The 16,268-nt window shown below is 42.8% G+C and overlaps 1 protein-coding gene across 2 annotated transcripts in view; it reads right to left on the minus strand.

Annotated features, from left to right (window-relative positions):
• The window catches only part of dlg4a (discs, large homolog 4a (Drosophila)), a 60,656-nt gene extending 45,753 nt beyond the window's left edge, over positions 1–14,903 (minus strand). The window contains exon 1 of one of the 2 annotated variants that reach the window (XM_085470092.1): positions 14,190–14,903. In XM_085470092.1, the coding sequence (XP_085326218.1) occupies positions 14,190–14,219 (30 nt within the window). In that variant the 5' untranslated portion in view covers positions 14,220–14,903. Of the gene's footprint in view, positions 1–5,311; positions 5,391–14,189 lie in introns of those variants that run through there. The other variant, XM_085470091.1, reaches the window with a different exon arrangement.
• Between the last annotated feature and the right edge of the window lie 1,365 nt (positions 14,904–16,268).

The following is a 16,268-nucleotide window of genomic DNA, read 5'->3' on the forward strand; positions in this document are numbered from 1 at the left end:
GTTCTGCTGTGCCTCCTCCCACACTAAACACAAACAGCAGTGTGCCATCCACAGTACAGAGACGATCCTTTGCCTGCTGCCCTCCCCTCCATCTGAGACTTAATGTGAAAAGATGCGCATAAAAGATCATCTGGATCATCACGTCAGGCTCTAACCTGCACTAAAATCTGTCCGATGTAAAACACCACCACCCACGTGCCGAAAGCCCTCCCATAGCCTGTCGTCTTGCTAAAGCAGCCATGCCGCGAACATGCTAATGCAATGTCTGGCTGATGACGTAATATGTCACTCTGCAAGACTTGATTTTAATAAAATAAGTCTTATTTCATATTTGTCATGCTTTCCTTGTTTTATGTTGAGCTCTTCACTGCGTCGAAGCCATCATGAAGAGCAGCACAATGTCAACGAGAGCGCAGAAGTCCCATCCAACTGCTGTTGAAATCTTCTGTTTGCAAAGGACAGCCAATCAGAAAGAAGTCTTAAAGAGATAGGGACCTTAAAGGACAAGGAGCTAAAAAAGCCTGTTTCAGACATTATTTTAAACTTGAATCATGAAAAGCTACACTATTAGAATCAAGGACTGGAAAAATATGCAGCTCAAAATTACTATATCAGGTATCCTTTAAGGTGTTGGTGGCAAATATGTTGTGCCTGTCTGTGTGAAACCATGACCTGTTTGTAATATCAAAGTCCTTAGCCACATCCACCACGATAAAGCTTATAAATGCTATTTTCTACACTAACAAGTAAACACCAGCCACAGGAATTTTAACGCAGCTCTTTTTTTCATGGAGTGATCTCATGTGAGTAGTGTTTCCATGTGCTTCTCTTCATGTGGTGTTTCCATAGAGCTGACGAACCTTGCCATGGTTTCTGTGGTAACTGCAGAAGCAAGGCTCTCTCCTCACTGAACTATTTTTGTAACAGCAGATGGAAGAAGACTACAGTTTAGTTTAGGCTAGTTTAATTTTCTTTGCCTTGGGGTGTGAATGCAGCTTAGTCTATAATTAGATGTGAAATTTGCTTTGTTGTGTTTTGTAAGTTTTTTAGCATGACCATGGCCAGGACTCACAGGAGTTCATTTAATGGGTAATACTTTTCATTGCATATTGTAACACTGTATCGAATGGAACTGAATAAATTGCGCTGGAGCACAGAACCACACCGTGGCAACACAACTCCGCATTTGTTATGTGTACGCATTCATTTATACTTTTGACAGACTGTCAGAGTAAAAGTAGATTTCTTTTGGATCCCCCTCTGAAGAAATGCAACAAAAGACGGCACCACGCGCTGCTTTGGCTCTGCAAGTAGTGTGCTCAGCAGGACGTCAGTCTGGTCAGCCATGGAACAGCTTCTAACCAAGATGATTAAAACAGAACAGCCCCCGGGAACCAACCTGCCAGGTAAATCTAACTGGATATATTTATGCTCCATTTTCCCACCACTCCCATTTGAATAAAGGAGTTCATAGGTGTGCCGCAGGGGATGGGTTTTGAAGACTGGGACTGCTAGACGAAGCTGTTAGCGGTAATCAGAATGCAAAATTGATATGAGGGTCTTTTATGGTCGTGGTTACTGAACTGACATATGTTTACTGGTACAGGCTGCTACTGTAGGCAGGAAAACACTAATTTCTTATGAATAGACAAGAAAATACCAGTTTCTTATGAATAGCACTCAAATACATACAGATCAGACATAATATTTAAATCCCCTGGCAAGTAAAGTGAATGCAACCAGTTATTTTGTTACATTATTTTGTTATTTTGTTGGCTGCACCTGTTACAGGGTGGAATATGGTATGCAGCTAGTGAACATGCCTTTAACCTTAAGCTGATGTATAAGGATTCAAATGATTTTGACCCAGTCAGCTCATCTGGAGTGGTAATTCCCTATAAAACGTGTCTAAGGAAATAAAATATGTGAACTGTCTTCAGGGGCATAGGTGTCCGAGCCTCACAGATGCACATAGGGAGCAAAGGCTAACTGATGGGTTGATATCCTGAGCTGAAATTGCTAGAAATTGTGACCCTGCAAAGCCTGAAATATGAAATAATTGCCAAAAAAAATGTAATTTTTCTATTTAAACCTGTTCAAACTGTTTATTGAACCTTCTGACAAATAAAAAAACAACAAAAAAACATCAGTGTAATGATGTTGAGATCACAATAACTTGGTGTTACAGGGTTAAAGCTGGTTGCGGTACATGAGTATGTGGCTGTATGGCCACCGGTTTGCCAGAAGGCCCATGCTAACCCCCGTCCACTGCTGAGATCCCTTACACTGGAGCATCAGAAGTTACGCAGTGAAAGAAGATGGCCTTGTCTGATGAATCATGCTCTGTTGCACATCATGGTGAGAGCTGGGTGCATGCACATGGCAGGCAGATGTCAGAAGCAGCATGATTCTCTGGTCAGTGTGCTCCTGGAAAAGCTTGGGTCCTGGCATTCATGAGGATGTTTGCTGCATGAAATGCACTACCTGCCTAAACAGTGTTGCAGGCCATTATAGCAGACCTTTATAGCAAAGACAGCATCTTTCAACTGTAATAAAGAACCTAACAAAGAGCTTTAACTTGTCCTGTAATTCTCCACATGTCAGTCCTGCTCAAACATCTGTTAGATATGTGGGAAAAACTAATATGATCCACTTTACAACTCACAGGACTTAATTGATCTACAGCTAATATCCTGGTACCTGCAATCACAGATGGTTCAGAGCTGTTTTATTGGCGCTAGGGGGCTCCACATAATATTAGGTTTTAATGTTGTGGCTGGTAGGCGTAGTTTGAACGGCCAGCATAGATCTATCTTTATGACAAGCTGAACAGTTTCCTAAAATAACGGTAGAAAGCTGCCCGACTAGCAGTGTCTTAAGCGAACATAGTAATTATCACTTTGCTGTAAGTGTCTTCTGTGTTATCTAGCAAGCAGTGTTTAGTTCAAGAGATATTATCACCATTGCTCTAAACAGAATGAGGACTAACAGTAAAAGGAGGTGATCATTTTTATACTTTCTGATTTTTGGAAATACGTGATAACTTCAGTCTCGGTTGTCACGGTCAGTTGTCATTAGTATAATCATGCTCGGTGCAAATGTGCAAAACAACTGCTGCAAAGACACATTTCATAATCATACAAAGAGCGACTGGTTGAGCAGAGGTAGTAAACTAACAAACGAGTCGGGCCTCGTAAAATTTTACTAACAACGAAAGGAAAAACATACGACAGAAATCTGCTCTCCCATCAGCATCCTGTTTGAGCTATGATGGAGTAGATCACCTGGCCAGTCATGGCCCAGTAAACCCATTAGAAAGCTGTACAAGGTGATGAAATAAGACAATGAAATAGCATGATGTTGAACATGTGGTGGCGTGCACTGGCATGGAGAAGTTGTATTTTCACTTTGTTTCTGCTACCTGGAGCAAAGTTGGCTCTTCACGCATGCTACCTCTATGGTATTTTCAGTTCAATGTCAGGGCAGTGACATCCACATAAAGTAAACTATGTAGAGGCTGCAACCATTTTCAAATATGGTCCCCTAATGTGATCAAACCAGTTTAACTAAATTTGTCACGCAGACAACTGCCCGATCACACGCCTACATGATGCTCTGGTCCTCCTGGATTGCAGCCATCTTCACTTCTTGCTTGTTTGGGATCTCAATTGAACTCCAGGTCAAGTTCATGACTCCTCCTAAATTGCTTTTGGTGAATGTTTAAGACTGCCTTGCTGCTGGATCATTGTTCCTCGTGTTCTAATGCGATCCTTTGGATCTGAGGAGTCTTAATGTATGTACTGATCACCGCGCTGCTGCAATTAGAAGCAAAATCATCAAGCGACTCCACCAGCAGTGCTACACATCCAATCAATAACACCACTTCTGCTGTGTTTGACAGATGCACTGGATTATGAGGCATTTCTTTATATATGTATATACTTTGGTCTGTGCATCACTCATGCACACTGATTCCAACCTCTGAAACTTTCCTGGAGTACTTCTGAAGTTTGCATCTCATGGTGGACCACCTGAAGTGGCTGGTCTACTCATGTCTTGATGTCTGACACATGTGCACCTGTAGGACAGTCTGACTGACTGTTGTCTTTGACAACTGAGGTAAACAACCAGAATAATAATAATAATAAAAAAGGTTATCAAAACATCAAACTCCAGTTCTTGAGATGTATATAATTTTTTTAAACATTTTGTGCACTAAATCAGGGAAATTGCATCAAGCTATCGTTTAATCTACTCCTTTTAAAATCCAACATGCTGGCACACTTAAAACAAACAAACAAAAAAACATTATATATGCCCCACGTTGTGTAGACTGCATTTCGTATTCTAATCAACAAGTCCGTAAATTTAATGGCTCTCCTAAATCAGACCTACTTGAGCTACAAATCTGCAGTCCAATCTGTCAAATACACCATAATGACCAGCTCAAAGCGCTGTTCGACCACAAACACATACATGTGCATACACAGTGGCTTCTGCTTGTGGAACTGCATTAAATGGCATCTTAGTCCCAAACACTCGATCAGCCAAAGTAGAGACTCATCATGTCAGCTAATTAAGGCTGGAGTAGCCCTGTTTTTTACACAAACCTGCACGACTGCTTCAATAACTGTATTTCAGCACGTAGGGATGTAACCAGGACATGAGAAGAAAACCCATTTGCTTGCCTCTGTGTCCCATTAACCTGATGCTGGTCACGAGTCTTTACTGTAACCCTAAAAATGAAATGACCTTTTTTCAAAGCGATGCCAGCTGATTAAACAGGATGATTTTCCTTATCTGAGAAGGACACTAGCCTAATGTCCCAGAGTCCTCGGGGGAAGAGAAGTGCATAAGAATATGAATTATCCCCAGACGTACACAGGCGGGAACCAACCCAGACGTAGAATAAAAGACATGCATGCATGAATCTGTAATGCTTTAATCAACAAGTCTGCTAGAGTTTCACTCTTTCTGCATTTCGAAACATGCTCACTGGTACATACACACCCACACGTGCCGGGCCATGTTCATACGTAATACCCAAACTGGATGATTAAACCTACCCAGAGCACACGTACAAGGAGAGCAAAAAAAAATAAAAAATTCCTCAGACACATATTTTTTGATTAATCCATGACACTGGAGCAGATTACAAGCATGTTCAATGCAGTATGCACAGATGTAGGTAGAGACCTCCTCTAAGCCTGCCAGAACGACTAGCAGACTTTGAGCTAACATGCAAAACAGAGGCAGCAACAGAGGGATGGAAGGAGAAGAACGACACAAACAGAGAGGTGAATTTACCTACCACACACGGACAGAGAGAAGGGAGCTTAGTGCGGCCCTTCATGAGCAAGAGACAGAGGAAAAACAGCCTCCCAGACACCCGCAGTAGAGGAGGAGAGAGATGGGGAGAAAAGGAAAGAGAGAGAGAGGGAGAGAGAGAAAGATGGGAGGCTGGGGAAGGGGGAATAAAAAAAAGAGGGAGGGGGAGTGAGGGAAGGGGGGGGGAGGGGGGTGTCGTAGCAGACGAAGAGAGAGAGAGTTTTCCTGGAAGCAGAGAGTTGTTGGTGTTGGATGTATCTTGGTGTTAAAGGCAAGGGTCGGAAAAGAGACGACCGGCTGCCTGCTCCAGCCGTGACTCAGAAAATATGTTTGCCACCGCCGGTGAGGGAGGGAGGGAAGGGGGAAGGGGACATACAGGCAGAGAGACAACCTTTTATATTATTTTTCTATGATTTTTGGGTTGTTTTTTTTTTCCTTTTTACAGTATGCTTCCACTCACTCTGCTCTTTGCTCCCTCTTTGCCTCACCATTAAGCACACAGACGTCACCTAACGTGAGAGCGTGTTTGACGCAAATGTGAACTCTCTGGGTACACCTTCACCTCCACTCTTTTAACGGCAATAGCAATTGTTTCTAGATAGCTCATTGCATTGCACGCAATCTCAATGTGCTTAGCACGGAAGATAAAATAAATGAGTAAATAAGCTCACGCAGGTTTAGAATGTTTTAGGGAAGTGAAAAAATGTCCATGTCACCGCTGTTACACGGGGACTGAACACTTTGAAGGTTTATTTGGTCAAATAGCTGACAGCAAGTTGATAACCAGCTAATCCCTTCTTATATAGGCAAGAAAAAATACCAACATTTTCTGCTTTCAGCTTCCAGTTTTGCTTTCTAAAGAGAATATCTGTTTTTTTTAAATAATTTTTTAAAGTTGAATATTTATATTTTTATTGGATAGTAACAACTTTTGCCACAGTGAAATCAACTGGTGCACGGCAAGCTGTAAAATCAGCGATCCAACATTTTGTTGAATTTGCAGCGATGAAGCCTAGTTTCTTTAAATTGCAATAGCATCAATTAATAAAGCACATAAAATTTAATAATAGACATGTAGCAAAAATATTTGGGTGCTGATCACCGAAGTTGTTGAAGATGTGTGTCAAATATGAAATGACGTTCAGCTCTTTACCTCTAAAGGTTAAAATGAATCGGACCTTCTCTTAGTGTTGTAGCTTTTTAAACTCTAACATGAAAGCTGATTTAATTACAAATACTCCTAGGTGGGACAGATGAGTCTGTGTAATTTGTACCTTTAGAGTAGCTGCCAGCATTGTCTGAATGCTCAGGTCTCTTTCTATATAAAGGATATTTTTTTTTATCACAATTTTCACTTTAGGTGCAAATAGCATCTTAATATAGCCTGTGATACTTCCTCACCTTATCACTTCACAATAGCCTAGCACAGTGATAACTGGTAAATTGCATGGCTGGTGTTATGAGAATGTATTTTTACTTTAAAACAATTTTTTTTGATACCCATATCCCTACGCAAGGATACATGAGCAAATTCATGTTTATCTTATCAATCATTTCACATCACAAAGACCTGGAGATTGCTTTAAGAAGCGTGTTTCTAGATATATTTTTTTATACTGTCTGTTTTCTGTATATAACCATAGCAAATACTGTTTCTTACGTAAGCATTAGACACTCTATCAAACTGTACAAATTCTTAAGTAATAACTTACACTCCTCTATCCACATCACAATCTTGTCTACAGGTATACTAGAAGCAGTATCGTCACCCTTTAGCCAGAAGCTGCACATTAATAAAGTCAACAATGAATGAGTAAGACAACTTTTCTCTAAGGAATGCATCGTGACTTAATGCAAAATACTGATATCGCTAATAACAGCTGATGCTTGTCCAATTGTTATTATGTAGTAGCCATTCAAGCTTTTATCTCAGACAAACTTGAGTGGTCTTTGATCAGTCGTTATTGCCCAAATTTTTAACTAAATATAACTCTTTTCCAGGCTTAGTTGTCATCATAAATTGCACTTCAGCTGCGTCTCTTTTTATGTCTTTCAGCTATATGGCTATATTGGGGGGGGGGGGGGGGGGGGGCAAAATTTGGTTGGGGAATAAACAGAGTAAAATGCACCATGACCCCACTGGACTGTTTTACAGTGGATGGCTGTTGGGTGATGGATGGGTTATGACACCTGCAGAGGTTAGGCCCACAGCCCTCTGGATCTCAGCGACACAGTGAGCTGTGGCTTCTGCGCGGCTTCGCTCTCTGTAACTAAAGACAACTCAAGCACATCGTGACATTTCCATCTGAAGTGAAGCCCGTTAGAAGAGTGTTAAATGCTGTGTAACCCGCGAATCCAGCCACATAAGACCAAACATTAATTTTCTATTCTCTGCATTCATGAGCATCCTCTGCCGGCGCCTACACAGAGGTCATCCTCCTACCTGCACACTGTGGGCTTCACATTATCAACACCCTTCAATGGCAGGTCTCTCTCTCTCTCTCCGTATCTCTCTCTCGCTCTCTCTCCGTATCTCTCTCTATCTCTCCCGTTCTCTCCTCTCTCCCTCCCTTCCTCCTTTCATCTCTATTCTCTCCATGATGATACCCCTGCCACGTTGTCATGGCAACAATCGGGCCCTGATTGCTTGGTTGCTAGGCAACTGACATCACCTATAAGAGGAACATGAAGATACAAAGCCAGAGACAAACAAATCAGAGAAAATATGTGCACTTGTGCGTTACTGTGCTGGGTGTCACTACGTCTGAACTCTCATAGCGTCATTAGCTCACGTCGTGTGCCGTGTCTACTCAGGGCCAAAGCCACACATGTAGGCAGCGAGGTCTATCATTAGGGTTACTAAGCATATAATTCGAATTTGACTTGCACTCTGTTCAGTCTTGTGCTCTTTGCCAGGCAGGAGGTTCGAAACCCCCAAAATCGTGACCTGAATTTCAGATGAGATTGTTGTGAATGTGAGTGCCTGTGACAGGGGGACTGCTCATGAATCACTGATACAGTAATTCAGATGCTCCCTATAAATTATGAGGAAACACACAGGGCCCTACATGCATATATATGTATATATATAAATATGTGTGTGTGTGTGTGTGTGTGAGTGTGTGTGTGTGTGTGTGTGTGTGTAGGTGTGTGTGTGTATATATATATTTTTTTTTTGGCATAGGCCAATGCAGCATCCGAGCTTCACATATGTAGGGTACTGGCATGTGAAATGTGTATGAATACTCCTTAATCAGACTGTCATGAGCTTCTTTGCTGTAGTTTTTTAATGTGCCACAAGATGTCATTGTGTGCTGTATTACAAAAAAAAAAAGAAAAAGAAAATCAGCTCTCTAAGAAATTAGGATCCTGCTTGCAAAGCTGTTGCAAGTCCACATCAATGATATCAGCTTGGCTTTCTTGTTTTCGTCACTTTTATTTGACCTTCCTCTTTTCCCCACATATGACATGCTAGTTATATGATCTCTAACTAAAAAGCCTACAATGTGGGCATAATGTGTCATTACATAAGGATCCAGCGACAACCTGACCCTCCTTGACCCTAATGAGGATGACAGAGCCTCCTCTATCGACTCTATCAACATCATTAGATGTACACTCTCATTGCTATTGATTTTGAATTTTCCAGGTTGCCACGACACTTTGTTGTGTTTCTTGTTTGCTCAGAACGGAGCGGTGTAGCTGACAGCCACTGCCCTCCTTACGGTCTACCGTAGCAGGCTCACGGCTCCCCATTAGCCTTCTCGCTCAATGTGAAATGACAAAGTGTCCAACCCAAACAAGCAATGATATATCTAATTTGTCATCTGTCATGTGGACAATTTGAGGATGGACGATGATTCTGACAGCCAAAACAATGAAAATGAGCATCAGACCCTTGGAGGTGGCACTCTTAGTGCACAAAATGGAAAGGTTGCTTAAATACGTGTTCACTGTTTAACGTTACATCGCCCTATTAAATCAAAAGAAGTAGCCATCTGCCCAAAACGAGGCTCAAAGGAGAAACTAGAAAAGCACTAAAGACACAGACTGAGCATCTACCCTACCAGAATATCCACCTAATGCACCAAACCATTTGAGTTCAAAAGAAAGGATGAGGCTTTGCTCATTCTCTCACCGTAAGAAACAGTGGAGCAGAGTGAAGCAGCAGAAGCAGGAGCACAGATTGTGCTGTGTGCATTTGACAAAGAGAAGCTCTTAACAGCCTTCTTGCTGGCTAAAGCGCCTGGTGGGGATGATGAGCATCATAAAGGAGCTGAAATATACTCATACGTGAAGTGTTGACTCTGCAGGCTTAAGATAGTGAAACAAGGCAACTGATGGGCATACGATTTGGGGGAAAAAAACTTAATATGAAGCATTTTGACTTTCTTAGTTATAATTATTATTATTATACAAATATATGAAGCGGTGATCTTATACCTCCTCTTTATTTGAATCTAATGGGTTTTATTGGCAAAAAATTCATAGTTTTAAATTGAGCAAGGCTTCAATCCACAGTGCAAAAGCTACTTGCACTAGAGCGAAATGCTCCACAGCTTGCATGCATTCTGTCTGATCATGTAGGTGTACGTGGCTTTCTTTTGGTAAAACAAATGAACGTGTGGGTGAGTGGTGCAATACATACATAAAGACGAACGGAGATCATGGCTAACCCCTGAATTTTTTTCCAGTATTTCATCTCAAGCACAAAAGCAAGCTGTCATTTGAGCAGAAATAACGACAGAGCAATCGAAGGGGGAAATAAATAAAGAAATTGTCCGTCTCTATACAGCTACAAATTTGTTCTGCTGTGCTTTTTAACTGACCAGCAGAGACCCTCAGCACAGTGCAGTCGTGGCATCGGTCTTCCACTGGGGCAAGCTCTGCTTCGCACACTGTGCCCTGGGAGACACTTGGCAGGATCAGTGTCTCTGTGGCTGCATACAAAGGCCTGATGGATGTTCATGCCCTTGAGTGGAGATCATCTGAGCTCTCCACTGGATCACTAATCCTGACACACAGCACACACTGCTGCACACATTCATACTGGCATCACACGGTATGGTGAATGGGCGCTTGTTAAGGTGGATGACTTGAAAAAATATTGAGGAGGCTCAAAAGGACTTGCGAGCAGAGGGGTTTAGCTTATACTGTAACTCCATTTTGGAGACTCTCGGGGCTAGCGTAAGATACAGCAGCCATAAGCTTTTTATCCTTGAAAGCGCACAGACACACACCCACACACAATAAACACACATTCACATTATATAAATATTTATATAGACTGAAAAAAATGTGAGTGGTAAAACCAAATCCAGGGAAGAAGATGCTCATGATGTAGCCATACATGAAACCAATCAAGCGCACGCGAAGATGCTGACTTTGACTACATCTTGTCAAATGTATAATTCATTGGAGGAAAAAAGGCACTAACTAGGGAAGCCTCGAAAGTGCTGAAGAAGAGGGCAGAAGGTAAGCTACAGAGCAGAGAGCAGGGAGGAGTAGAGTGAGCAGAGTGGGAGGGATGGGGGGGAGGAGGTAAAATGAGATAAAGGAAAGAGGAGGCTGGGAGAGAGGACCGAGAGAGGGATTACAGGGGTGAAGGAGGCAAAAAGGACACACAAAAAAAGGTCTGTAGAAATAGGAAGTGGATTGAGAGTGACAACAGGGAAAAGAGTGATGATCAAAAAAGGCTAGAGAAGAGGAGGCAACAGAAATGCACTGCATGTGCTCTGTACCGCACAGGAGAACGTGGATTTATTGCAGCAATTTTCTCAAAGATAGAATTAAGATTAGTTGCTTTTCGAGCATAAATCCTTTTCACTATGCGCATCATCTGTGTTCGCGCCTCTCAAATTACCGACCCATCCTTCTCTGACTCAGTGCCATACAGGGAGGGAGAGTCAAAGGTATTGTCAGCCACGCAACTAAATATAAATCTTGTGACGTCTCCTCGATATGCCCTAATATTCTAGTTCTAAATGTTATGTAATGACACTTGTGTATGATTCACCAGCATCATATGTTGCAATTTACTGCTTGCTTTTTTTTTTTCCCAGAGATTTTAGTGTGGGAAGGAGCAGAAAATTACATAAGCTGCTAAAAAGTCCAATTCGCTCAGGAGAATCGATTGAAATGCCGAGTGTTTCCTGGTCATTTGCTCCATGAATTATAAATAAAAAGATTACAGTCAAATTGCAGTTACTTCAAATTTTATCCAAGCCAAAACTTGAACCTGTCAGTGTAGAAGGATAGAGAAAGGTAATAGCGTCATAAGAACGGGGCGATCGTGGCTCAAGAGTTGGGAGTTCGCCTTGTAATCGGAAGGTTGCCAGTTCGAGCCCCGGCTTGGACAGTCTCAGTCGTTGTGACCTTGGGCAAGACACTTCACCCGTTGCCTACTGGTGGTGGTCAGAGGGCCCGGTGGCGCCAGTGTCCGGCAGCCTCGCCTCTGTCAGTGCGCCCCAGGGTGGCTGTGGCTACAATGTAGCTTGCCATCACCAGTGTGTGAATGGGTGGATGACTGGATATGTAAAGCGCTTTGGGGTCCTTAGGGACTAGTAAAGCACTATATAAAATACAGGCCAGGCCAACTGTAAGAAAAAAAGAAAGGGACACAACTTTTGCACTTTTACCTTGAGGATGAAATCATCTTTTATCCAAAATGGGCTTTCCTCACAAATTTCTACTAATTCTGGTTCTTTCGCTCAAAGACATCCTTTCTCAGCCTGACTTTTCTCGCCAAAATACTCAACCCACCGACTCAGTGGGGGATGCCTTTTAACCGTCAAAGAGCACGGCACAGCAGTGCTCCGGTTCTAGTTGGTGTGCTCTGTGTAGCGGTATCAGATATTTGTCACTCACCAGCTGACTGTGGCTTCACCCACACACAAAAACTTTGTGCAAAGACCTGCACGGGAACGCGGCATTGTTCACATAACTTGTTATACAGCACGTGGGTGTCACGGCACAGCTCGCTCAGGGAGCTGCTCGCCCGTCATCTGCTACGTGGTGGCAAGCCACACTCCTCACCTGCAGTTCAGCCTGCCTCCATTAAAGTTTAATAATGCGCATTTAAAGGAATACACCAAGTTTTGTGGCATATCCAAGTGAACCGTAGGCTCTCTTGTGAATATCTGGTTAGTGTTTAACAAACAATCCCCAGTGACAAAGGTTTAGCTCATTTTTCTGGGTGAAACGGTCATCTAGGCACTCCAAGAATAGCCATTTCATTTGCCAGTCCAAGAGCTGCTTAGCCAATCAGTCGGTGCATAACTTTGCACATCTATGCGCTCTCACCTTTCCTTTTATAAACCAACCATCTGTCTCACAAGTTCTTGGCAATACTTGGGTTTTCTGTGCCAGCTTTACACTAAGTCTTTTCACACTTTGAAAGCGATGCAGAATTCTGGAACTGGTTGGGTGAAAAACCCACAGTTACCAACCGTGGTCTTTTACTTACAGTCTTATTCTTATTCTTGTCCTAAGCTCAGTGATGTAAAACAAAATGCACGAGGTGCAGGTGTTCCAGGGAGGAGAAATACCTTGAAATTTCCCTTTCCTGCCCCCCTTCTCTCTCTCTCAATAAATTTGTCACACTGCACGGTGCAAGGTAACAAAAACTGCTTTGCAGAACCAAAAAGCAGCTACCTGTGTGGAAGTTCTGTCATTAGGGAAGGACGTGAAATGGTGTGAAATTCGCAAACAAAAAATGTGTTTAATGTACTTTGCTGTACACGCGCGCAGTGTGTCTCCCTCCTCATCTGATTGCACCTACTTATCTGTGTTTAACCACTAATCTCTGTTGCCACGGAAACTGAGAGCTTGATAAGCAAATGAATGTAATGTGCCACAGTTAAGCGCAAGTTTACGTAATACATCTGAAAGGACCAGCTGCACTCACGCCTGCTCCACAAATTAAGAACAAATGGAAATCTCAGATGATCAGCACCTTCACACGCCTGTGTGTGTGTGTGTTTGCATGTATTTTTGTTTTCCTCTTTTATCTGTCATCACTTCCTGCCAGAATCTGCATTCAGGTTCAGCTGCTATAGTACACTGCTCACCTCCTTTTGAATCTGTGTGCAGCTGTGTAGGTATGTCCATCAGAAAATTATATATATCTATATCTATATATATATATATATGATCTGAAGGTCTTAAGGTATTGGACATCTGAACAAATAGGCTTGGACAACAGACTTGAAGCTACTTCATGTTCCTTTTTCTAGTCAGTCTCATGTCTAGTACTGGCTCCTTGGAGCAGCGCATGTGTGTGATATAACATGTGGCTCATACATTATGTTTGCAGATGTTTGCAGCTGCACAGTGGGTAAGCTTCACGTGTGCTTACGGTCGAGTTTAGGACAAAGCAGCTGGAAATTGTGAGGAATATTAGCATGCATAGTGCCCTCCCATGGTCTCTGCCTGACACACTCTGCAGCTCGGGCATGACACAAAGCCCCACACAGGCAACCCGAGGATCAGATCTCTGCCGCTTTCGCTACATCCACGCAGGTCAGCCAGCCCCTGTTCATACACTCACAAAGCATGACACGGAGTAGGAGATTCAGAGAGTGGGAGAGAGGGTCATCTAGAGAGGGAGATATCAAAGAGTGTTCAGTCAGGTAGCTCAGCTCGCACTGAGGCTTTTCTGAAATGTTCAAATGCTCAAAACGAACACAAAGATCGAAACAATGCACAACACGAGAAATGTCATGAAGACAGCAAATTCCCACAATTGAGAGATGGCAGAAGGAAGCTGGCTGCTTTCTTCCCGGTTCAGTTCCAGTTGTGGTGCCTCTCACTCTGTTTCACGCACACATAGAGCTAGAGTAATGAACAACAGATAGGCTTACCTTTGTAGTCACAATGCAGAGGCAGTCCATGGTACTTAAAACAAATATCGGGGTGTATCTCAACCCCCCCAACCCCCCACGACAGAGGGCTGAGACCCCACACCCCTCTCCCCAGCCTGCCCCACTCCTGCGCTCTCACTCTCGTCCTGCCTTTCCCCCCTTTTCTCTCCTTCCGTGAATCTCTTCTTTGACTAACTGAACCAGCGAGGGAAAGAGAGGATGGAGGGAGGGGGGAAACATGAAAAGGGAGGGGGAGGGCCACAGAGAAATAGAGAGAGTGAGCAAAAGGAGAAAAAAAGAGAAGAGAGGAGAGAGGGTGGTCTTAGAATTTAGTATAAGAGAGAGAAAGAGAGGGAGAGAGAGCAGAGAAAAGGAAAGGTGTGAGTCTATCTAAGGAACGGTGGAAAAGAAAGAGAAAAGATGGGATGAATACAAAAAGAGATGGAGAAAAGGGAGGATGGAGATGGAAGGCAGGGGTGGTGGGATTAACAAAAAAGAGGGGGGGTCACACTGTGGAAAGAAAAGGGGAAAAAGAGAAACGGAGAATAAGACAGCGAAACAGCCGAGGATGGAGAGGAAGAACTGAGGGAGGGGACAGTGAAGGAGAGAGAAAAGGAGAGGGAGAGTGGGTGAGTGCGTGAGTGTATGCATGTGTGTGTGTGTGTGTGTGTGTGTGTGTGTGTGTGTGTGTGTGTGTGTGTGTGTGTGTGTGTGTGTGTGTGTGAAGACAGCAGGAATTAGACCGAAAGAAAATGTGTTGAGGAGGAGAGTGTGAATTACATATGCATCACAGAAAAAAAGAAACCATGAAGCACCGCGAGAGCGACTCAGGGAAGACCGGATCACATGAAGCCGAAGTTTGCTTTAACCGGATGGAAAAAAGAAAGAAACTGAAGACACATGAAGGTTTTTTTTCTGCTTGTTGTAGCACTCTGCAGCTGTTGCCTTAGCAATGGTGCAGTTGTTGCCATGGCAATAGGGAGGCTTGTTGTTGTCATATGGTCACCCTTGTAGGACTGAGGTCTGAGTCAGTAACTCTGCATTGGATTTGCCCACCTGAGCATATTTCCACGTGGCTGTGCAAATATGCACTCAGGTTATAGAGGAGCACAAAGGACAGTAATAATCTGCGATTTTAGGAATATCTCAACGTTAAATAGTCCCAAATAGACACATTAATGATAATGCGTTGAAACTTTCTTTAGCCCCTTCTCCGTCTGAATTGTTATATGATTTCTCCTCTGTTTGATCACCTCGTTCGCATTTTTGTTTAGTTTAACTAAAACAGATTAAAGAATGCATGCACTCCTCTCAGCACACTCTGCCTTTAAGACTGTGGACTGTACCACTCGGGGTTATATAAGGGGGAATGTGTGCTTTAGTGTCTTTACATCATCAGTTCTATAATTGTACAAATCCACCCCTCACCCAGCCACATCCCCACTTTCCAGCCCCCCACAATGCTGGAGCAATGGTGCAGAAGTAAAGCAATTCAAAATGATGAACACACGTTTATTCCCCAGGTGAGAGTAGAAGCTTTGATCGAAATGTACAGCGGCAATGAAACAAACTGAAACGCTTTGTGTTCACAGATGGCCTCATCCTACTGTTAGTAATACACTTGTAGTCGTACTTTGACAGACAGATGACCCGAGTTACCTCTCTGCGCTTTATTAAACGCCTGTTAGTTTACATTCGCACATCTGATCGTCGTCTCTTGGCTCATGAACTACTGAACTACAAACCTTACTTATTACAAGTTGCACGGCAGCTTTGTGTGACAGAGGTTTAATGAGCAGAGATTCGAGCACAGTGAAGTAATATTTCAATTGTCATCATATAACATTTATTCACTTCCACTAGCCTTTGATGCCCTCTGATAACTCTATTTATAATGCATTTAAAGATTCAAGCACTATAACCCAAGGCTTTTTTTTCTTTCATCTTTTAAGACTCAGTTTTTCTTACTTTTGTCTGTTTTAAAAATTATACAGTGCTGCAGATCATCTTGGAAAGATGTTGTTTACACAAGATAGCAATGTGTAATAAGGAAATATAATCTGCCACATTTTATTTAGT

The sequence above is a fragment of the Copadichromis virginalis genome, linkage group LG10 (genome assembly GCF_057382275.1).
Source record: "Copadichromis virginalis isolate Kocher_CV1m ecotype Utaka linkage group LG10, C_Virginalis_male_GT1.1, whole genome shotgun sequence".
Classification (NCBI taxonomy): domain Eukaryota; kingdom Metazoa; phylum Chordata; class Actinopteri; order Cichliformes; family Cichlidae; genus Copadichromis; species Copadichromis virginalis.